The 24,303-nt window shown below is 37.2% G+C and overlaps 1 protein-coding gene across 1 annotated transcript in view; it reads right to left on the bottom strand.

The window, feature by feature from the left end:
* Positions 1–2,806: 2,806 nt before the first annotated feature.
* The window catches only part of GRXCR1 (glutaredoxin and cysteine rich domain containing 1), a 39,873-nt gene continuing 18,376 nt past the window's right edge, over positions 2,807–24,303 (bottom strand). Inside the window, exons 3-6 of the mRNA XM_074903815.1 lie at positions 19,093–19,104; positions 13,883–14,106; positions 6,261–6,326; positions 2,807–3,021 (exon numbers count right to left, since the gene is read on the bottom strand). Of these exons, the coding sequence (XP_074759916.1) occupies positions 2,842–3,021; positions 6,261–6,326; positions 13,883–14,106; positions 19,093–19,104 (482 nt within the window). The 3' untranslated portion in view covers positions 2,807–2,841. The remainder of the gene's footprint in view (positions 3,022–6,260; positions 6,327–13,882; positions 14,107–19,092; positions 19,105–24,303) is intronic.

The following is a 24,303-nucleotide window of genomic DNA, read 5'->3' as shown; positions in this document are numbered from 1 at the left end:
AGGATGGTTGGAGCAAGCTGAGAAGCCAGACCCAAAACTGTAACAAAGGTGGTAAACCATGCAGTAAAAACATAATCTTGAAAAAAATTTGGGTTTGGTTTTGTTTTTCATGCAGACTGTTACAAGAAAAATACAGCTGAAGAGATAAAGCTGGTAATTCAGACAAAGGAGAAAGTAATTTTTCTAGTACAGGGATTTGTCATAGGTTTCTTGAAAAATATGTGGTGCCTGAAGAACGCTCTACTTGTAAGCGCTACGTGTTCTGTGTTTTATTTTGTTATCTTCTAGCCTCCCATAAAAACCCTCTGAAAAAAAAAAATCTACAAAATGTGACCTTTTCCTTTCATCATTTCTCCTTCTAAAAAAGAAAACTGAGGATGTTTTGCCTCATCTTTCCTTGTAGGAGTTAAGTGTCTCTATTAGAAGGGTGGTGCCTTGGCTAGGACAAGGTTTCCTGCATGGCCCCTGGAGACAAATCAGGAAAGAAACTGCATTTAGTGTATTTGTCTCATTCTGAAGAGAAATAATTTTCTGACTGACTGAGAGGTGGGAAAACTACCTTCAAACCCTTACTCCAAATCAATGAAGAACATTTTGAATTTCACTAAAGCATTTTCACTAAAAATGTTTAACATACTCTGAAGAGTTATTGTAATTTGGCCACACAGTGCTTCACTGGAAGAATGGTGATATGGACTATCTCATCAAGCAAAATGTCTTTTCAGGAGTAAAGACTGTGGAATTACAGTATCACAAATACACTGGCATTTTCTTCAATAGTAATTTCCCTTAAGGATGAATTTGCTTATGCCATCTTAAGTGCAGTATTCACTACTGTGAATGTGCTCAAGCCCTAGAGCTATAGCATGTTAACAACTAAAAAAAGTTTTCATGCATCAGAAATTGACATTCTAAGCATTGATATTCTGCTTTCTGCTACATTTTGTTTCTTATCATACCAGTCTGGACTGCAATATTAGTCAGAAATGGAGGTTACATGACAGTATTAAATAAAAGAAGGGAACTGTATTTTCTTTCTTTTCTTCTTACACATGTAGTAATGAGTTAAGCACATCTATAATTCAGAATTTTATAGCTGGGGTGCTGCTAAGCATTGTGGATGGCCTCTGTAGAAAATTTAATCCCTCTTGTGTTATGCAGAAGATCCAGACACTCTCTCTGAATCTCACTGTAGATGCTGTAGAAGCAGTAGGATCTTTAAAGTACATTCAGGTCTGCACATTCAATATCTCATAGAATATGCATAAATCCCTTAGATTTAAATGTTCAAAAAGATAAGTTAGCCCAACCTGTCCAACTCCTCACCACCATCTACCATGTCTAGATATAGCAAGTGGAATTCAGGTGAGGGAAATAAGGCATCAGGAAACACAAATGTTATCAGAAGGGGCTTTTTTGCAAGCCATGCTTTGTGCAGCTATAGCTATCCTGCTTTATATCACAGCTGTGCTGTGCCCAAAACACTGATAGGAGAGCTGAGTTTCCATCACCGACAAATTAAGGAAGGTTGTATGGAGAAGAGGGAATGAAAATGGGGTCCCTCACCAGAATAAGCAGCATCTAGTAAAACCACCTTCACTTACCTAAATGCCACATAGCACAGCTTTACAAGGAATGAGGCAAAGAGCAAAAAGTGACATGGCTTAACATTTGCGAAGCAGTTTCGGCAGGTTGAAATGCCTGTCATGGAAGTATTTTCTAGCCAGCACTAGTTTCAACAAGCTGCTAAACCTCTTTATTGTTTACACCAATCCTGACAGCAGAAACGGGAGGAAGATGTGCTATGTCAATGTAAGCCGAAGGTGGTGGTCCTCTAAAGTACCGTGTTAAAAAGTACTCTGTGGAAGTGCATGAATGCTAATGCACCTCCAAACTGGAATATGTTCAACGTGGAGACTCCACAGTCTGTTCAGACTATTCACTGACTAGTTATCTTGTGTTTGTGTTGGGAAAACCCACCAAAAATGACAAACATATATACAGTGCTGGAGTTGTCTGACCATAGACCAGTGGCCCTCCAGGAGAGAATAGATGCCCTAAAACACTTGCACCAGGCCAGCCATCAAACCATAATATTTACTAAGCTGCAAATCATCCTCACTTACTCTATATGCAATTAATAAAGCTATCTATCTGGTGTTCTCGTTTGATCACTATAACATCTACTGTGATATGTAGTATCATAAAGCTCTGAGATAGTACAGCAATGGTCATCAACACCAACTATGTTAAATGTTTAAGTAACTTTGTCTAACAACATTACTTTAGTATGAAACACAAAGCAGTACTAAAAGAGAAAGCTGATTCAAGGGACTTTTAAGAAATGTTTCTGTTCTTTTCTTGCCACTTAGAATTCAGGTGAGAATCCAGCCGTAGTGAACTTTCAGGGAAGTGTTAAGTGGAATAGTCTTAGGCTAGTCCACATCACAAAATGTTTATTCTCACTGATCTTGAAAACAGCAGCTACTCAATAATCTGAAGATTAAATTTAATTTTGCTGTAATCTTGAGAGCATGTCTCAGAAACATATATTATTGCTGATGATCCCCTGTAGAAAAAGGGAAGACTTTACATCCAAAGGGCTGATAATACAGTAAGTTCTGCAGACTACAAATCTCTCTATAAAGAAAGAAGTATATTTCAGAGTTCATGTAATGGTTAGTGACCTAAATTTAAACAGCTCAAACGATCAAACCAGCAGTAGTATACTACAAATGGATTTTTATTGACTGAATTGGATAAACAGATTAATTTAAAAAAATCATATTACAAACTGGTGGAGTACCATAAAATCAGTTTGTACACGCGGACATGCCGTTCTTAGCCTGCACAGCTCCTGCAGCGCTGTAGCCCATTCTCATTGCAAGCAGTACACTTGAGGGCTTTGAATGAGTCCGTAAAGCAGTTCCGAAACACAGACATCTTGCTTCCATGGCACGCTGAGCACGGCAGGAAACCAAAGCCCCCACAAGAGAGGCACTCATGAGGATGCTGGACTCTCTGCTCAAAGAAGAATGTGAGAAAGACAAAAATGTTACCTCATCAACCACCATAAGCTCTAGGACAATGAAGGCTCCAGGACAGCTAAAAATACACATTCTTGTTCCCATTGGAAGCAATACCCACCACTCAATCCCAAGGTATATCACCATGGAAGATCAGCACATCTGCCTTTTCCTTTGGTCAGATCCACGTGCAATGGTCAGAGAAGCTCACTGAACATTCATCAGTCACATCATACCTTAGTAGCTTGTGTTTATACTTGGCAAAATAGCTAGCTAAAGGAGAGCTTGCATACATTACTCTGATGTAGTTTAGGTCTAGATCAATTCTAGGAGGTATTGCAATTGATTGAATCTAAACTCCAGGCAGTTTATGCTGACGTTATGTTTTCTATGTTAAAATATTATGACTTTTAACATTTGCATGTTCATGCTGAACATATTGCTCCTATTACAGTTAGAGCTGATCATATCAAATAGCAATTCATAGCTTCTGACAAGTAGTGCTTCAGGAAGTAAGTGGTGTAGAATGCTGAAGCTTTAATATAAAGAAGAAAGGTCATCAATATTCAGCAGTTATAACTGGACAAAACCGCTGTGAGCAAGGCTTGGACTACCTCAGTTGTCCTAATTCCTGAGTAAAACAATAATTTTACTCTATTTTGTATTGGATTAAAGACAATAAAGAACACAAGAAGAGATTTCAAAGATATTTTTAAGTTTCACTTGCTGAAAATGTTGCTAGTTTGTATAATGATTGCCTTGAAGTTCTATATCAGAAAAATGAAAGATATACCACATTGGGTGCTTACCACAATAGACATGCGGCTTTAACATTGCACTGTGGAGTAAAGACTTTACAGATTTAGTTACAAAGGAAGAACAAAATCCATACAATTCCTACTAGTGTTAGTCTGAGGAATTATGCACCACTAAAAAATTAGTCACAAATTATTACCAGAGTATACTAAAATATGTACAGATAACACAGTCCTTCTTGTAGATTCATCAAGAAAACTAAAGAGATTTCTGTAAAACCATTAATAATAGCATTCATCTACTGACAACTCAGATGAACATGCAAAAAAGGCTTTTTTTTTTTTTTTTCCTGTAGCTCATAAACTTGTCGTTCTTCTTCACCAGGCAAACAACTCCTACTACTATTAACTTCTCTGGGGACAATGTTTGGAAGTATTTAATGTAAAATTATCATTCTTTTTATCTCAGGAGTGCCCACACCTTTCATAATTTATGTTGGTGGTTTACTTCCTTGGATGTTGTTGCAAATAATCTCAAAATTTTAAGATAATAATATTTTTTATCTTTACATTAATTATTGCTTGTTAGGTTTGTAAATAACTACCTTTCCATGTAGTTAAGAGAACTAACAAAAAACAAATGCAAAATTGCTTTAGCTCAGTTCCTTGAACGATGGTCATTTCCTTCTTGAACGGCTGACTGTGTAAATACTTTCTGCATCTTCAGTCATGAGGAAACCTGACTGCCCCTTGAAATTGTAGCAAATCATTTTAAAACAAAAACAAACAAACAAAAAAAAAAGCAGTGAAGCAGTGATTGTATTCTGTAAGCAGTTATTAGTCTGCTGTAGTCTGGCATGGTTTGTCTTGTAAATGTGGTCTCTGTCTGAAGCTTAGGACACATATTGGGCTAGGCAATAACGTTATAGGACCCACCAAAGCAGAATTTAGGGACAATTCATTAAGTAATGAAAAATATTAAGGAGGTGTATTAGTTAACCTTTCTAGTCAGGCAAGAATACTGCATGCTTTAATAATATGTATACTTTTGTTTAATAGTTTCTCGTTAGCTATTAAATATGGTTCATTATGGCCAACAGGTTCTTCTGCATTTTATACAGAAATATATACACTGAGTCATTAGACAAGGAAAAGTTTGATGAGTTAAAAAATGAACATTTTGCTGAGTTAAGGAACAGGTCAAACAAATGCAGAAGGTACCACCTACACTGCAAAGGGACAAGGCAGTTCATTATTTACTGGATAGGGTTAAATCTCCCTCCTGAATAAGACAGAGGTGAACAACCCTTGGGCTCAGCCTGACTGGAACTTTTGGAGGAGTTCAAGAAGGAGACTGGATATAAGAAACCAACATGTTTCACAAAAAGAGATGCTCATTTTATGATAAACTCAAAGGTGTGTGGCATACAAAGAGTTACTGAGAGCATGTTAGGAAAGCATATGTTGTAGTTTGGCTAAATGCAGGGAAAGAAAAACCTTGGGGTTAAATCAACTAGATGTAGCTTTCTTTTGCTCTTTCATCAGTGTCTTTTACAAATATCATATTCTCATTACCTATTTTTAATGTTGATGTTACACACTTTGGAAGCTTATATGTTATCTTAATTTGGTTAGGGGTGATTTCAAAATAACAAGATAATTAAGAGCAGTACATTCATTTTCTAAGGACACAGCTATCCATATAACCCATTAGATATTATGACACACGTCTCCCCAAAATGTTCTTTGTTGCAAGCTATCCAAAGGAAAAGAGAAAATGCCTTGAGCAGCCAATAGCACAAGACCAGCAGAAAAGTGACATCCAGTAGAGATTCTAACTTACAGCAAAGCTGTGGGAGGAAACCCACACGTCAAGAGTCTTCAGGGAGCATGCATCAACTGCTCACAATAAAATTCAAACTTGCCCCAGAGAACTTCAATGGACAAGGCAAACTAAGAGCTGAAGAAAGGCATGATAACCTGTAATTTGAAATTTGTGCAAATTGGTGTTATTGGAAACTTCCAGAATTTGCCCAGATTTTGTAAATGCCCAGCTTTAGGTCTAGCCAGAATGCAGATGTGCAGGTTGCCAGTGCATTCACTGCAGTACACAGGGAAGTGGAGTGGCATCCACACAAGAGGCCTGACTCCCACAGGGTATGGTAAAGGTTAAATTGCCAAAGATTATGTCAAAAGTTATGCGAAACGGAAAACGACTTGCCTTTCCTGCTGTGGCAGAATCAAGAGAGAATAGAGATGGACATTTTGGTCTGATGTTATTACCATTCACATTTTCTCAAACGTAACGGACTGTGATATTATGATATCAATCATTCAAAGAGAAAAAAACAAACAAACAAACAAAGCATTTAGGATAACCAGTTTATAACAGAAGAAAAAGAACTGGTAAAAAAAGAAAATCTACTCAATTACAAATATTCAGTGTACATTCCTTATATTTATTTGCAAAAATAGTTACCTCAATTTTGGTTAAGAGATCCTGCAGTTCCCCAGATTCATTCATTAGTAAAATTTTCTCAGCACCCTATTAGTAAGAAGAAGAAGAAGAAGAAGTTCAGCCAGTTTAGCATGAAAAAACAGAGATGATTAGAAGATTTGGTTTTGAAAATTTAAACAGTCTGAGGACAAATTTGACTCACATTAAGTATTTTGTAATTAGGTCAACCTTAGGAAAGCTAGAAGGAGAGGAGAATCTAATCACAGTTCTGACAGTAGTGCCTGAAGTTCAGTATGAGGTGTCATATCACATTGTAAAAAGTGACACAGTTTGGAAATTCTGATAGCATTCCCTTTGTTTTATAGGGTATGTTTCCTGACAGAATAAAAAATGTCTAGTTTCTGTATCAAAAATTACTATTATATAAATATATAACACATTAGAGAATGCAGCAAAATGAGAGGAAAATGTATTTCAAATATTCTGACAGCTGAGCATTGAATTAAAAGATAATAGGCCTAATGTATAACACAAGGAGAAAAAAGGTAATGAAAATACTGTAACAACATTAAAGTCAGACACAACAATGAATAATAATAATTTAGTCTGAGTACATTAAGTCTCTGAGGGGTTCTGTGATCTGAACCAAGAAGGTACTGAAGTAACTTTTTTCCTCCTGAAAGTAGATGTTAAGAGATTATGGCAGACAAAGAGTCAAAGATTATATAAGACTGTTTTTTTCCCTTTTCTTCTAGTTAGACGGCCACATTTGAATGCTTATACTTCATGTATAAATTCACTGAATACTAAATATTACCAAACACTTGCAGACACTTTAAATCAGTGGATCACATGAAACAGACAAAAGGTGAGGCAACTGAGTCCCAGATGGAGGGAACTGCACAGCCCTTACTAAGGACAATTGGCCACATCTAGATTGGGTGGTGGGTTCATGCCACTGTGCTCCCCAGTTTGCTAGTCCCTGCATGCCCGGACTGTTAAATTTCATCTTTGGGTTTGCTTCCAGCATGAGCTGGAAGGTGGGCTGGGATGCTGGCAGAGGGCTGAAGTACAGTGGGATGCTGGTGCATGGCTGAGGTGTGGTGGAAAGCTGGCACATGGCTCAGATGTGCCATTGCTTTGAGCAGACCACAGCACCCCTCCCCTTGTTACTGAGAGGTACTAGAAAGGGTGCTAGGGAGCACAGGGAACACATATGGACCGCTAATGTACATGTTAGTGTCCAACCATTCACAGTGCCTTGCTGGGGACTGCAGAGGATACACGTGTGTTGCCCAAAAGCCAGCTAAGGGCTACCAAAACACTGCAACGGATTTTGTATGACACCCTACTAAAGTTAGTTTCCCTGCAGAATGTCATTTTGCTCTGACTTTGTGCAAAATGAAGCACTTTTGACTGTGTTTGATGATTTTTATTTCAGTTGAAAAGCAAAATATTAATATTTTGGTGGATGAGTGCCATTTTTCTAGTGAATGCTACTCTTACGGTGCTACACTTTCAAAGAGACTTTTTTTTTTAAAAAAAAAAAAAGTATCTACAAGGTAATTCGTTGTGGTTAATTAGTCACAGAAGATGACAGGAGACTCAGATTGGCTAGCCTTACTTGTGCTGACTCTTCTATTGAAATCTGTTATAGATCATGGGCACAGAGTGTACCAGCTTCAACATATGCATTAGGCTCTCTGTATCCCCAGCAGAGCAGCTTTTAGCAGTCTGTCAGCCCATTTCATGCTTGCCCTCTAATCTTTCTCTGCTTTCACACAGAACGAGCAATAGGAGTGATTGGCACAACAAAGAGAGGGTTTGCCAGGGCAGCCCACGGAGTATTAGCTCTGGGCCTGAATACACTGCAGTGGCTTAAGACAAAGCTTGAGTTGCCCATCTGATGCAGACATTAAGGATTTGCAGCTTTATTGATGTAATTGCAGCACTGCAAATTCCCTAAGCTAGGGGAAGCCCTGATTTGCCCCTGTTTAGGAAAGAATCTCTTCTCTGCAGTAACAGCTGGCAAAAGCATTCTTGTGACTTCTGCTCCATGTCACGGTAATGCTACATGATAATGCTGACTGGCTTTTACAGCAGTATAATTAAAAGTCTGACAGGTTTCCCATTATAGATTCATATTTTAAAGGATTTATATTTCAGATGACATTCAGTCAGCCAGCTGTGTTACTTTTGAAGCAGAAAGCCTCATTACTACAGTTTTAAAATTAAAAACCAAACGTCCAAATGGCTATCAATGTTTTTAAGTGTTTCAGCGTGTCTTTCTGATTAATAGCTGCCTCAAGTGAAATTTGAATAAAAGATACTTTGCAGAGGTTAACCTTCCCTTGGATCTATTAATCGTAACACACAGAGTCTGTAATTAATAGAATAATTAAAGCAGCTCTTAAGTAAGACCAATAGCTGCTGTCTGACCAGAAAGTGATGCCTTTTTTTTTCTTCCCAGATTGTGCTCAGTACACAAGTACACACAAGAGGATGTGAAACATTAAAGAGTCTGTTCCTCCTAAGACTCACCTAATGAACATGAGGGACAGTGGACATAACATTTACAGAAGCAGCAGGGAGAAGTGAGTTATCAGTTTTATTCACCAGTTAAATTTCAAAGCACCAGCCTGTGAATCCTTTATCTACTAATGTCAATAGCTCTCTACCATGTTGGAGGGCCCTAGGAGTTGCTGGCATGTCTTTGCCCTTCTTTTGGCAAGGAAATGCAACCAAGTGGCTAAATCACTCAACAGGTTTTCTAGACCATTTTCATTCTCCAAAATACTTTCCCAATTTTCTTACGAGAATGTCTAGAAATTAACATCGTATTTCAGGTGTTGTCCCGCTGACTGCAGAACTAGGACACATCCAAGGTCCACTAAGTTTCCTAATGCCTGAACTCTGTCCTGTCATTAAACCAGTCTGTTGCTCACCTGTCTTGGAAGTAATCCATTAATATTTTCACATCGTAATTTTTCATCAAGGAATACACATAGATATACAGCTCTGCATTTGGCTGTACTAGAATAGCTGCTGATTTTGGGAAGCAACCTCTCTTCCATATCCTTCCTTATATACAGAGAAAAATTACTCCCAGCACTGCAACATCTCTCTTGCAGACACATTTGCTGTGCTGATAAATTACATCCCTTATTTCCTTAGAAACAAAATTTTACTATCGTAAGTATATGGGTGAGGCATCTTGCTAAGGCAGCAGAATGCAATCACATGCCCTACCACTACTGGACCTGCCATGATTTTTCAATGAAATTTACTGAGAAGACAGGCAGTATATACCCATCTTTGCCCAGAGTTCACATGCTCTTCAGCCTCCAACACTGCACTTCTCTTAACGAGGTGTCCCTTGGCAGCAGACACTCAAGGGGTATGAATAAATGCCTGGAAATCTGCCCATAAACGGAGAAAATTGACACTGCAGTATAGTACCAGCACCAGAAAAGTTGGATTTGATATGTAAAGAACTGAAAGACAGATGTGTAAAGAGCTATCATATTAATTGAACCCTGCTGTTCCTGAAATGTTAAACTGCAAAAGTGGAGGAAACAAGTGGGAATGGATGGAGGAAACAAGTTAGATGATTGATGCAATAATTACATCTTAGTTTTACTGCCACAGAGTCACTCATATCCACCTCATCAAGTCAATGCCAGGAGAATGTGTTTTCTTCAACAAAATATGGACACAGTTGAGAGCTACTAATCATGTATGCCACTGGAAAGCAGCATAAAGGAAACTTAATTCTTGTGTAACAAAAAATGTTACACAAGTATTTTCTAAAAGTCAGTTACAAAAATAGCCTCACCAGTCTCGGGAAATAATCATAACCAATGAGTCAAAATAATTTTACTGTAAATCTCATTCTCTAATGGATTCATTACAGATGGGAAAACTAAATAGGAAACAGTTTCTTCAGGAAAAAAAATATATTCAATTCACATATTTGAAAAAGTTTCAATTAAGTTTGTATGGCAAGTGAATACTGAAATTCAATCATGTATTTAAAATGAAAAATAAAATAAATGTATTTTAAAACTATTACACAGTGAGCTAATATGCTTACTAAGGATGACTCTATTTGCCTTTTTTTTATGTGCATCCCTTTTCCAGCAGAGTGGGTCTTTGCATAACATAAACCTCTAACAATCCTGAGTGCCTTTCTAAAAGAGTAAATGAATCCTCCAGGTCTTCTTCCGTGTGGCTGTTTTTTGGAAGACATTTCTTATTCTGCTTTGGTGTCCCAGCAGATGGCAGAGTTCCATTTCAGATGGTGGCAGCCTCAGGTGAAAAGGAGGGATTAGATCAACTGGTAAAGAGCATGCTGCAGAAAGAACCTGCAATTTCCTGACAGACTGATATTTAGACAGTGTGTGTCAAGAAATACAATCATTCAGTCGTGAAAAAAATGAGAAGATTAAAAAACTGCTGTACTGTAACACACAGGACTTTGCTTGACAGGGGCTAAATATGATTTTTTTTTTTTCTATTGCTTCTGCCCAAGTCGTGGGTTTGTTTCATTTCCCCTGTGCAGGCAATGATAAATTCCATAGCACCGTGAAGATTTATCCACACAGCCTGCAGTGCCCTAACAACCTTGTCTGTGCTTCTGAAATGCTTGGATACTGTATACAGATGCACATATGCTGTGTTCTGGTGCTTTTGTTACATTTATCTCATTAAAAATATTCTTGTCCCCTTTCAAAACTGTTCATATTTTAATTAGGGATTGGGGATTTTTTTTCTCCTTATGACTCATTGAAAGGTGCATGCCTCAATATAGATTCTCCTTTGTATTACTATATGCAGTCTCCTTCAGGGAGGGATTTGCCAGGAAATAAATATTCAAAATTTTAAAAAGAGAGAAAAAAAATATTGCAGGATTAATTTACTGACACACCAGGCTTCTGGATTTCTGTGTTGCATTTGCATATCAGAAGATAATTATCATAAAAGGCATTATAGAAATATCCAGTTACCAGCAAGACCAACTGCTGTAATTAGTTCTGTCATATTTTAATGAAACACAAGCCCAGCACAGGTTTCAGCCAACTTACTGCCTTTAGGGTCACTGATGCAGTCTTCTTAAGGTACCACATCCACCAGGCATTGACATAGCTGGGGGGTGAATACTTCATTGTCAGACCTTCTCAATATGCAAAGTGCCCCCCTCCTTATTTCTCTTCCTAAATGAATGAAGCCAACCTGTCTTACGAAGCCATGTTAAGACAGAGAAATAAAAACTGCCTTAAAATAATGGGTTCTGCCACATTTACCAAAGAGAGTGTGTGGACACAGGTCCCTTGCCAGTGCAAAGGACAGATTCACGCTGGGGCTCTCCTTTCTCATCACCCTGCCAGCTGCTGTGCTCCTGTTGGCAGTCACAGTGCGCTGCCTGAGTTAGCTCTGCTCGCACTGAACTCAGTTTTCCCATCCTGGTTCATCTCAACTAAAGTATATTAGAGAACAATTCTGTAGCAAGCAGTAGTGCCCCCCAGTCTGATGATGGTTAGTGGAGAGCAGTGGAGGACAGAAACCTCATCCATGAGCACAGGTGTGAGGCACCCACGCTGGCAGAGCAAAGGGCTGCCTTCATCCTGGCTGTCCATGATGCTCCCCATGAGCAGAACAGATGTCTCCTGGACTGCTCCCTGCCCACAAAGCAAATTCTCCACAAATAATATTGCACTTACATGGAATAGCTTTAACCCTCTCCTGGAGCTAAAGTCTGTTCCATTTAACCACAGTATGCCCCATCAATTTAATCAAAAAAAGAAAAAGAAAGAAAACACACCCCCAAATCAGATTTTTTTCCTGGTTATTAACAGATCAATACCATTTGTGTTCTTGTGTTAAACAATATGAACGCAGTTGTCATGCTGTAATAAATGTCTGTAGACTAGAACACCAAATTCTTTCCTAATTTTTTACCTACAGGAGGTAAAACCTGCTGACTACCTGTCAGCAGGTGGTTGGACAGCTAGATTCATCTCTCCCACAGCCAGCCAGCTTCCTAATTCACATTTCTTCTTTTCCATACCTATCCAAAGTATCTTACACAAACTTAAACAGTTTTAATGAGATTGTATTACTTGTTACACTGTTGCTCCTCTGTTAAAAGACAAGTTTCCCATGATCTTAAAAAAAAAAAAAAAAAAGGCAGCAGGGAATTAATGGGCCATCTATCACACCAAAATGACTGTAACCAGGTTTCAGCTACAGCTGAGCAAATAATTTATTGAACATTTTATATCTTAACTGAATTCTTTGGACAAATTGATCACACACAGACAGATTTTCTTGGAATTGGTCATAACTCACTACTTTTATTTTCAACATGATAATTATGTGAGCAAATCCTAATCTGAATCCTGATGAATTTTAAGCTGCTTTTGAATGTAGCACTTCTGCTCCTGGATGGCTGGAGAACTCTCCAACCCAGGTTTTTGATAAAAGCATCCTCTACTATGAAATAAAAATCACTGTTTGCTAATATCATGCATACAGACGATTTGACACAAGCGAGCCCTGTATCAGCAAATGTATTTGTTACAGTGCTCAGGGAAGCCTGTCTTCTGCAGAGCACATGGAGATCTGGGAAAGGAACGGGACAAAAGGAGAGAAAGGGTACTCAAGTATACAGGCCCAATATCAGTTATGCCTGATTGTTGATTACATTTCATTTCATTACTTAAATCACTTATGAAAATTTAAGTGTTAAGCAATAAGAACACAATAACCCCACTGTGTTCAAATATAGTTTGTCTTCATAAATCACAGTCTCGCTGTTGGTGCTAATTGCTAGTTCTTTACCACTCAAGACAAATACCTTCTCTGAGCAATCAAGCTGTTTTCCTTGTGCCACTTTCCAGAATCTTTTTCTTTTAAACTCTGATTTTTTCAGTTGCTGAGAAATATATTTTGAAAGTACAGGCTGGCTTTAATGAAAAAGTGATTTCAAACATCAACAGGCTTTTAGACCCAGAGTACCAGTACAGATTTGGATTATAGTTTTCCATCTGGGGTTTATGTTTCGCAACACAGGGCAGAGTTGGGATGTTTTTCTCTGTTATTGCTAGATTTTTCTAAAATTATTAACAAATTCTGTACCTAAACTCATGTTCAGATGATTACAGATCCTGATACAGACTACATCATATCAAATTATGTTTAAGGTCACACACGCCAAACTGTTAGTTTCATATTCAATAGAGATATTATTAAATGACAGGTTTATGCTATGTGTGTTCATCTTCCTGGGTCAATCATACATACAAGTTCCCATCAGGAAAAAAAAAAAAATCCATTTCTCTATATTTTCATGGTTTCAGCTACAAAGATAAGCTACTTTTTAAAGAAACACAGGATAACCTATATTGTATTACTGCCTCTTATTCCCCTCCTGATAGCCTCTCTCCGGTTATCTTTTGCATCTTCTGATCAAACCTATCAGTGTGGATCTGTGCTGCACATATCACAAAGGGATATCTGTCTTTGATTGTTCCCATCATTCAAGCATTGCAAGTAATCTTCTAAAAACTCTGCCTCTTATTCATCAAGATTTTAATCTGTTCTTTTAGACCGCAGAATAAAATATAGGTTCATGCTTTACTTACCCCAAGATAATGGCCATCTATAAACACAACAGGGAGTGAGGGAACTTCGCAGACCCTCCTGCATCTTTCATCTAGTTCTTTTCCATAATCACTGTTCAGAGCAATGTTTTTTTCTTCAAATTTAACTCTATGATTTTGAAAGATCTTTCTAACCAGTTCGCATCTTTCAAAAGTGGTTCTCACCACACGAAGACTGGTAGTATAAATTACTATGCGGCCAAATTCTGGCACTGTTGATACCTGGAAAAAAAAAAAAAAAAAAAGGTTCCATTACATTAAACAAGGTGTTAATATTTTCCAAGCATTGAGTAATTTAATTTAGAATGTTATTTAAGCAAAAATAGTGCATCTTGAAAACACAATCTAACATTCTACATTTTTCAAATGTAAAGATGGAAGGAGAGGAATTAAGTTCTTTCAATCACCAACTTAAGGCAATTTAAACTATTTATCTAAGTAAGGTGCAACTTTACTTTTTTTGGAGAGTTTTAGATATGGTGAATCAAGTTTAACATTTTCAAAAAATATATATTTTAGATACTGGTGGACTTCCAAATGTGAATAAATCATCACCATTCTGTTGATGTCTGATTCTGTTGTAACAGTGACTCGTGTTTGCACACAGTCTGGTAGTACCCAGACTAAGTCTAAACTTACTAGCTCAGGTGTTGTTGACAGCCTCCTTTAAACAAGGATAGGAGCCTAAGCTAAGCTTCATCATATCCATGAGCCAACATTAACCCAGAATACTTCAGGTCTTTCCATGCTGAACTAGATTGTGACTGCAGAGGGGACAGATGTATCCTTAATTTTTAGTGTAGATCCACATGAAATTACGCTAACGTCCAACCTACAATTAAAAAGTACATTTTGTACGTATTCAGTGTCCAATTCAAAGCCCACTGCAGCTAGGGGAGGCAGTTCCCTTGGCTGTAAAATTTTCATACTGCAATTCAGATTCGACTTTTTACCCCACTTCTTCATATGTAAAAGCTTATGCTGCATCTTTCCTTTCTGGGATGAAAAAAATTAAGGAGTGTAAATACTACAGGGATTAGCTTGCCCAAGATGGACCAGTACATTTTCCAGTCATTGCTCTAAACAAAGATATTACGTTTAGATAAACAGCTAAAACCCTAGCTTTTTAAAAAGGTCCAAGGCATTTCCAAGTTTTTTGAATTATCCATTATATTCAATAAAATATATTTAATCATTTCAGCAGTATTCCAGGAGTAAAAACACAAGTTAGAAAATAAAAAGCAAGGCTACCTGTAACACACCGTAGCAATCTATGGAAAATGAACCTTGATGGATGAATAGATAATTTTTGAACTATACCATAAAATAACTGTAAAGATACAGCTGTAAAATTGGGCAGATGTCTTTGCAGATTTTGCCATATAATGAAGTCATGATTTATCTTACTATGTAAATGCAAAAAAGAAGTCATTGCAAAAAGTATAGCCTGCTTAGAAAGGTGTTTACAAGGTTTGACTTACGGTGAAGAGTTCTCAGGAAAAAGATTTGCATTTCACAGATCACTTATAGATCACTGGAAGTGTAATTGCAAACATATGTAATGTAATAGTTTTCCATCTCCCATTCCTGGAAGGATGCATGTTTGACAGGTCAGTATTTATTTCTCTTCTAATAGATGTCAGAAGTTCAATTTTAGGAAAGAATGTTACAAAAAGTGGGCTTTTCTCCAGACTGTTTTCTAGGTTGAAAATCTGTTATACTGATACTGCAGCAGTGACTCTTCTCCAGCATATTGTTCACACATTCCAAGTGAGAGGATTAGCTCGTCCTCTACTTAAAAACAAGTACTCTACATAAACACTGCCAAATATTTTAGTAACCACACATGGGTTCCTGGAAGGAAGAGGAGTTCACCCTTTTCAGAAGTAACCAAAGGGAGTTCTTGAAATAGACCCTAAAAAGATAATTTCACATACTCTGTTTCCTCCTCTTTGGAGTGAAAATGCATTTTGAAGTGCAAAACTATTCAACAGGATGGAAATTCTTGTTTCTTCATAGCTCTAATCTCTAACGCTGTTTGTTCCCAGACACCACAGGCTGGTAGCATAGATACAGACGGTCATTATCTAGCGAAACATCAGTACTGTGGTGTCCCCACAGCATACAAATAAGCAGCTGAAGAGACGGAAAAATGGAAAGTTGTAACGTGATCTGGAAAGATATCAAGTGGAAGGTGTGTACACACAGTCACTTTTATGTTTATTCCTTTATTTTTTCCTAATGTGGCAGTGAAGAAATACCCTTGTTTGCCCTGCAGAGAAGTATCAAGGGCATTGACTAAATAATTCCGTAGGGAAATTTTAGTAAAAACACCTTGTTTTCTGTGCTATAAATGCACAGAACTTGTCCTTGGCAGGACTTTATCATACCAGGAAAATCCTTCCTTTCACCTGCCTGGAACTACACTGGCAATTAAAAATAGGAGTCAAGACAGAGAGATTTACAGAGTTTTTCTTAATGAGAATCTGTGATAATTACTGTTTTGCTACCCAGTTCAATGGTTACAGCCTGTAATACTTAGTGACTGGAGTATGCTCTTGAAGTAAATCAGCAGAATAATGTTTGAACACTGTGCTTCTCCTTCCTAGGTTGGAAATGTACCAAAAACATCATAAATGACATGTAAACAAATGAATAGAAAGACATTTTAGAAAATGAACTTTTACAACTTTGCATAACAAACTTCAAAGTAGAATCTTCTCATATAACTCACAAATGCACATGAAATTTTAGCTGAAGTTAAACAGAAGGTAATGCTCTGGTTAATGGGCATGACAAAATTTCACTTGGGCCATGGAATTTGGACAGATGAACAAACCAGATCTGGAGCAACTCACACTGACCACTTTCTCACACTTCCTGTAAGCGGGATTCTCACTGAAACCTGAAACTTACGGAAATCATTTGGTCTGAGGTGGCAACTTTTGTGTCAGATTTGGAAAACCCAATGCACATGGGCCAAGAGTGTGCTTCAGAGAAAATGTCCATGTAAAAAGACTGCCAAGAAAGAGATTTAAGCTTTCAGAGGGAAGTAAATTTGCTTGAGTAACAATGCTCTAGATTATTTACAGCTCTTAGTTTAACAGCACAGTGCTACTAACTCCCTAAGTGTCCAACGGCAGTATCTGTTTTACTGCATCAGACTGAAGATCTCGCATTCTTCTTGAGAGCACCAAGTAGGCAGCAACAGCAGTAGCATGACCTGCATCACTTTATGGTACAGACACCACTCCCAGTGACACAGGAACAGCTGCCCTTTTTTTCTGTCTAGAGAGAAAAAGCAATTTTTGTACCAGTTCAATCCTGTTCATGGTTGAACATGAGAAAACCAAAGATCTTTCTTATTTTGTGCCTGACTCAGTCTTTTCCCAGACTTCTCTACCAGGTGGATCAGGGCTTTTGCAAATGAGTAGTTGGTTATACTTTGGTGTATAACTGGGGAAACCTACCACTCTGCCATCTCACTGGCATCCATCTGACATGATTGCAACTAAATCTTCTGCAAAGAGTGTGAGGTATGTCATCCCATGAGGCTAAATATGTGAGCTTAGCATCAAAAGAGACAACAGAACAGAAGAAGAAATTGATGATGAAAAAGAAAAGGCTTAATAGAGCAAGCAGATGAGCAACAAAATGGAGAGATGCAGTAGACTGAAATAGGGCTGAAAAGTCAGAAATAACCAAAAATAGACAATAAACCAAAACTCAGAATGTCAGGATACTGACAAATGAAGAGTAGTAGAAACTAAATGTAGAAACAAAGACATGAAAAATATGACAAAAAAAGACAGACAATGAAACAAAACAAAGTAACTGATGAAGCAGAGAGAAGGTCAATGAAATATGACATCCTGAACTTTTTTTAAAAGAAATCCTGGTAGCCAGTGTAAGTGTACAACAACAAATACATTATAGAATAGGTGAGTCTCCGAGTTTTTAAAATATTTTTTTTAAAAAAAAAAACCACTTTATGTATTACTGGAGCTGCAGAAATATGAAATATTTGGGAATCATACTCCTAAAATATGTGTTTGAGAATTTATGATTTCTGTATGACAGCTACCATGACAATAATAACAGACTTCTCAGTAGCTCTGAAAATATAGTATAACAGGTGTTTCCATGGTGCTTCTGAAAGACAGCTAAATATGTGTGCCATAAAACTCCCACGGTTGTCTCTGCATCTTATCCCTGGCTTCTGGATCCAGCCGCAACTGAAGTAACAGCCAAAAGGGTCCATGTTTCTTTACTAGACCCATAGCTACCATGGCCCTGGCCAGTCCCCCCAGTCTGAGCAGATAGCACTTACACTCCTATTGGTGAGGTGAATTTATAAAATGAGTTACTGAATAAAAATACTAGATTATTTCTTCAACATATTTGCCATGAATTGCTTTTCCAAGGCTATAGATTTTCTTTAATATCTTTTATGACACTTTTATGTCTGCCTTGCTGCCTTTGAGTGGCTCTTTATCTTTGGACTGAAACTCATAACGTATTTTTGCAGCACAGATAAGAGCTGGACAAATTCAGAGCCAAGGAAGTGGTCTAATCCAATGCTCTTCTACTTGTCGTGTAAGGACCAGTGCTGGACCTTGGGGCATAAAGTGAATGCTCATAAAACAGTGGTAAAATTTTCTTTTTGAAAATCTTTGTATATGACCATGTCTGCAAGCAAGTAAACAGACAAACCCAGCATTAAGAGGAATACTCATGACATCAACCTCATTTTTCTCATTTTTATTTGGATGCAAATGAAAACTGTGACAGCACCACTACAAAAGTAGTCATGGGATTTTTATTTTTTTAATCCTCTCTCTGGATAGAAGGTATAAATAAATGTTTTAACCCATTGGTATGAGAAAATAGCTATTTATATTCATATCCATAAATAATTTATTTCAGTGGTGGCATTAAAAAAAGAAAAAACAACAACCAAACACCACCAAACCCACTCTATACTTTGCATTATATGCATTACATGAGCAATTGTATTCTAGCAAAAGCAGAATATTTTTCAGCTAAGATTTATGGGCTGGTATAGTACTTTAGCAAAAGCTGAAATGTTAATGCCAACCTTTATCACATATGAGATTTGTAAAGGTTTTTACTATGTTCGGATATAACATTCAACTAATGTTATTCATGCAGTAGTGAATTGCTTCTGTGACCTAAATCAATGGCTGATATGCCCTTCTCTGTCTCCAGATATCATCTTTCAACACCTTGGAGTGTTCTACTGAAATATGCACCCTTTGGCTCTGTAATTAGATACTATCAGACTGGCAGAAGTATCTGCTGTCCACTAAGTTGGCTGAGGCAGGAATCTAGAGCACATTACAAATCCTGCACCAGAGCTGCTTCAGTGAGTAAATGCAGCATTCATGATCTCAAGAAAATGTTGAGCAAGAGAAAATGAGCGTGTGTGTATATATATACACACATATGTACGTATGCATATATATGCATACATACATATTTTTATGTATGCTTGCATATCTAGAAGCTTTGAATTAAACTGTTCTCTTCATAATTGGTATTGCATAGCTTATAGCTTGAATTAGTATCAGGAACTGAGTGGCAAGAAGAATTATGGTCTAATACTAATTTTCTGACTACAATCTGGTTTGGACTTTTTGTTTTTATTTTCCACTCAGAAACAGAAGGGAAGAAAATAGCTACAACTTTCTTGTTGAAGAGGTTCTGCAGAAAAAAAATAATTCAATTTAAACATTTAATTTCTGCAAGTCTGAAAAGCTTTTACCAGATTTTGAGTTTTAAAAGGCTTTCAAAATGTATATTAAAAATAACGAACATTCTGAAAGATTATTTTAAAGTTAAAAGTTATCATCAAAATGTTTCCATTTTTTTCTGTGTGACACTTCATGAGAATTTACATGTTTTCCAAAATGTATAGCATTTAATGAAAAGTATATTTTTCATCTTGTCACTGTTTAGGTGAAAATGTGCAACATCCTTTGAATGAGATGGCTGGAGACTGAAGGTTTGAGTTCTAGTGAAAACTGCAATATTTGTCACCACAACACAGTACAGTGTTAACAGAGTTATGAACCAGCCCCTTCTCTCTGTCATTGCTGGTTGCCTCGTTCAAATTAAAGCTTTTAATGGCATTTTTCAGGAAGAACTGATTTGCCAACCAGAAGGCCTCTTCCAACAAACAGACCTCATTGACTAAAGTAAAATGTTTTTCTTTGGTAGGTAAGATGTACTTATGCATACAGGGGGAATTTCAAGTGGTCCCCAGCCACAGTGTGCACTCTTGGTACAAAATCACATTCTCTTCCACTTCACTGTTTGCAGTTCCAACCCTCCATGGGCTCTCGCACAGCAAAGCACAGTGTGCTCTTAAATTGAAATTTAAGCAGTCTCTTAAGTGCTTTATTATGCTAAGTCTGTAGTCCTGTTTGCATTGTCTTCAAGAACCTGGCACTAGATCAATATTCAGGAAAATTCAAAACTTGAACTTTATTAAATTCAGAAAACCGTGTATTTTAGTAAAGCTCAGTCGAATAAAGACTAAATTTGAGCAACAGTGCAAGTCATATACTCAAGTCTAAACATGTACTGACCTTCTCTTAAATACATTGTTTCAAAACCACTACTATTTTTCTTAATCCAGTTTTGGTAATTACATGGACTGTAACTGTTGAACTTGGAGTTTGTGACCCCCTGAGACAGTGGAATGATATCACCAGTTATCTACCTCATAACCATCAGCAAGCTGGAAATATCTATCAATACCAGTTTACAAGTGAGGGCATTAAGAGCTGCACTCCTAAACAAGGTAGCCAGTGAGCCTGGGACAGTTCCAAATATAGATACTAGTTTTGATTTCCCCGAGAAAGTGGTCAGGTCACTGTTTTTCTCAGCTTTTAAAAGCACAAAAACTTGTATGCATTTTGTCTGCCTGTATTCTGGCACTCACCTTCACCCACAAACAGCAGCCCTAGGAATGTACCAATTTCCAAAAGCTGTACAGGAGTGTAGGGTCCTCTGCCTGATTGAGTTCCCCAACATAGAGCATGAAACATCTCATTTTTTCTTGTTTCAGTTTCATAGGGCTAGATAACTCTGATAACAGAGAAAGGCTGTGATCCAGCAAGAACCTGAAATCTTTGATTTTCTAACTTCTGGACAACTGTTATCTCTCTTATCTACACACCTGCCACATACTGCTGAATGTAAAATAGCAGTTTTACCTCCTTAAGTTTGGCATCCTCAGCTGCAACATAAAATAGATATAGGATGTCATTATACCAAAGACATTGATATAGTAGATTTATATATGTCTGTAATTTATTTGTACTTTTCAGGTCATATATCAATTTAGGGAATGTCAGATGAGAATAACAAAAATAATAATATTGCATATGATATTTATACCGTTCCTTTCATCCTAAAATCACTTGACTGAATACTAAAAAAAAAAAAAAACAAACAAAAAACCAAAAAACAAACAAACAAAAAAACCCCACCCAAAAAACTACAAAAGAAGGGCTTTCCATCTTCTGACACTATATGTGTGTTTTCACTCTTTCTGTTCCTCAAATAATACAATAAAACATCATACCTTTTTTCTGCACTGCAGCTTTTCCCACATATCTTCTGGCACAGACTGCTGTTCAGGGGATGTCAAAGTGTTTTCATTTCAAAGCAGAAAAATTACTTACCATACCACATCAAAGGAGTACAGGTCATGACCCTTCCTCTCCCTGTTCTTTGTAAGCATTCAGCTATCGGCAGGTTCAGAAGCTACAAAGACTACAACTGAGCTCACCTCCCAATGTCCTTATTACCGTTCATCCGGCATACACCCATACAACCAGGCTACAGCCTGCTCTCAGGTGACCCGAGCTCAGATAAGAGAACAGGTTATCTCCCCAGGGTTCATCATCTCTGCTAGACCCTGATGCCTCTGCTTGTATAGGCTTTCTAAAGTCAAACTGTCAGATACAAGTGTGGCACTGACTCTGGGGAAAAAAGTGGTTCCTGTTCAACAAGGCACAGCAATGCTGTGGAAGTCAGCCAGGGCAAAATTTATTAGCGCTCAAATTAGTCGAAAGAAGATTCATATCTGTCCATGTCTAACTGGATTTTATTTATCAAATGTTCAAAGGTCTATCAGTATTTTCTTATTAGTTTATTTATACCATTCTTCATATGACAGGAATAAATGAAACCTTTGAAAATCAGAAGCAAAGGATAATCCTGTGAATAGTTCTAACCTAATCTGCAATTCTTGCAGGAAGAAACAACACTGATATAATGCTTGATTCTCTCTTTTGCTTGCTCACTCCTTATTTCTCTCTCCATATTTACCAATTTGACATCTCCAAGAAATTCTTCCCAGAGAAAAAAGAGAGAGCGTCTCTGGGAAGACCCTTGGATATGTTATATAGGTTTTTAAGAAAGGAGAAGCATTTCTTTGTTGTGCAAGGATACCATCCACAAAGACTGAAGGGGAAAAAGCAAGAGCTACTGAAAATAGTTTTGTCCTCAGCAGTTTACATGAAGCACTAGAAGCTGTTTGATGAAAGTGTCCAACAACCCCCTTTTTATATTGTGCAGTTCTTTGAACTGTTCATGTACACAGCAGAAGAAGCCTGAAGCTGGACAAGTTGTGCCTGGACTGTCTTGTAACATCAACGAAGCTACTTGTGGTAGTCTAGCATATGGGCCAACTGTTAAAACAGGCAATAGCTGAGCTGTTTACACTAGTTGAGTGTTTCTGTCTGCTATACGTTAGTCCTCATCAAATTAGTTGATCTCATCTTTCTTTTTCTTTCTAAAGGAAATATAGTGACTTAAAAGAAATGATAGGGTATTTTTGATCCCTGAAGTATCTTATGCTTCATAGTCAGCACAATAATGTATTTTATAGCTGATAAAATGTAAGCATTTAGAGGATCAAACCACATCTCAGCAAAGTATTACCTCTCATACACCTTTTTTTTTGAGCAGTCAATTACATCTATTTAGGAAGAACAGTAGAAGAAATTATTACATCAAGGAGTAATAATGGCCAGAATATTGTCCTGGAAACAATAGATATCACAAATTGCCAAAATGTGGTTTCCCTGTTTCAGTTCCCATGCAAAACCCTCAAACATAATCCCTGTGCATTGGGAAAAACCTTCAAATGATATACTCCTCATCAAATACTGTTCATGTATCCATTAATGTAACTGCCCAAAATGTTGCTTATAAGTGAAATATAATTACAATGTTAATTGAAAAATGCTGTTACACTGTTCTTAAAATGCATTTGAAAAATGTTTCTCAGATAATCCAGTGATGGTAGTAAGAAAAAAATTGATAGACTTTTTTTTTTTTTCACTATTTAAATCCCTTCCTTATTGCAGATATCTCTGTCATTCAATTCGCTATCATCCTCCTCCCCTCTCATCAGCCATATAAAGACACCAAGAAAAATACAATTCTAGGAAACACAAAGCAAGTAGCAATAAAATATTAGAGCCACAAAAATGGTTCCGCAGGCAATCTTTTTACAATTGACCTGTATAAATTTTGGACTGCCAGTAACTTTGAAACTTCCACTACCAGTACAAAGAAAATCTTTATGACTCCATCCATGTCAGAAAAATCTGACACATAATTCAGGACAGTACAATTTTCTTAACAGCACTAGCCAGAGAAATAGATTTCAGAAAATTTTCATCAACCAGAACAATCACCATGCAAAAATAATATGCAATTATTTTTTAGGACATACAGATTCAGTTTTTTGGCTTTTACAGCAGGAAATTACCAGTGGAATTTTAAGGCAGCAGTCAGGAAATATTTAAACTGAGTTTCAGCAAGGCATATGATAACTTTCCCCTTTGTTTGCAAAGTGTGCCATGGGATCTTACACCTATATAAACAGTTGAAACCTGATATATTATCCTTCAGCCTTATTATGATCTCACCTACAAAATATGACACTGGAGCAAAATATTACCTGGATTAAATAACACTTAAAATCAGGATTTGGGGGTTGCCCCATTGCTATAGTTTCTTTGAGTATATCAATCATTCTAAACCATGGAAAGCATTACTCTAGGATTATTATTTTATATCAATTGGCTTGACTAACAATACAGATACACTTGGAGTTTTTTAGTCAGTTCAAATGGATAATCAAGATTCAGTCCTGTAAAAATAAACAAACATGGTGGAGGAAATGTTCTGCCATTCACACGGCATTCACTATACAAAGTGAATGAAACAGCAATATTCCTAGAAAACACTATGTAAAGGGAAAATATTTGTCACTGAGAATGCTGACTGGAAGCAAATTTCATTCAGTGATTTTCTAGCTCATGGACCACAATTCCTAAAGCACACATCAGTGATCATTC

This window comes from Athene noctua, chromosome 4 (genome assembly GCF_965140245.1).
Source record: "Athene noctua chromosome 4, bAthNoc1.hap1.1, whole genome shotgun sequence".
NCBI lineage: Eukaryota > Metazoa > Chordata > Aves > Strigiformes > Strigidae > Athene > Athene noctua.
The sequence above is the reverse complement of the archived record's forward strand: the minus strand, read 5'-3'. Positions and strand labels throughout refer to the sequence as shown.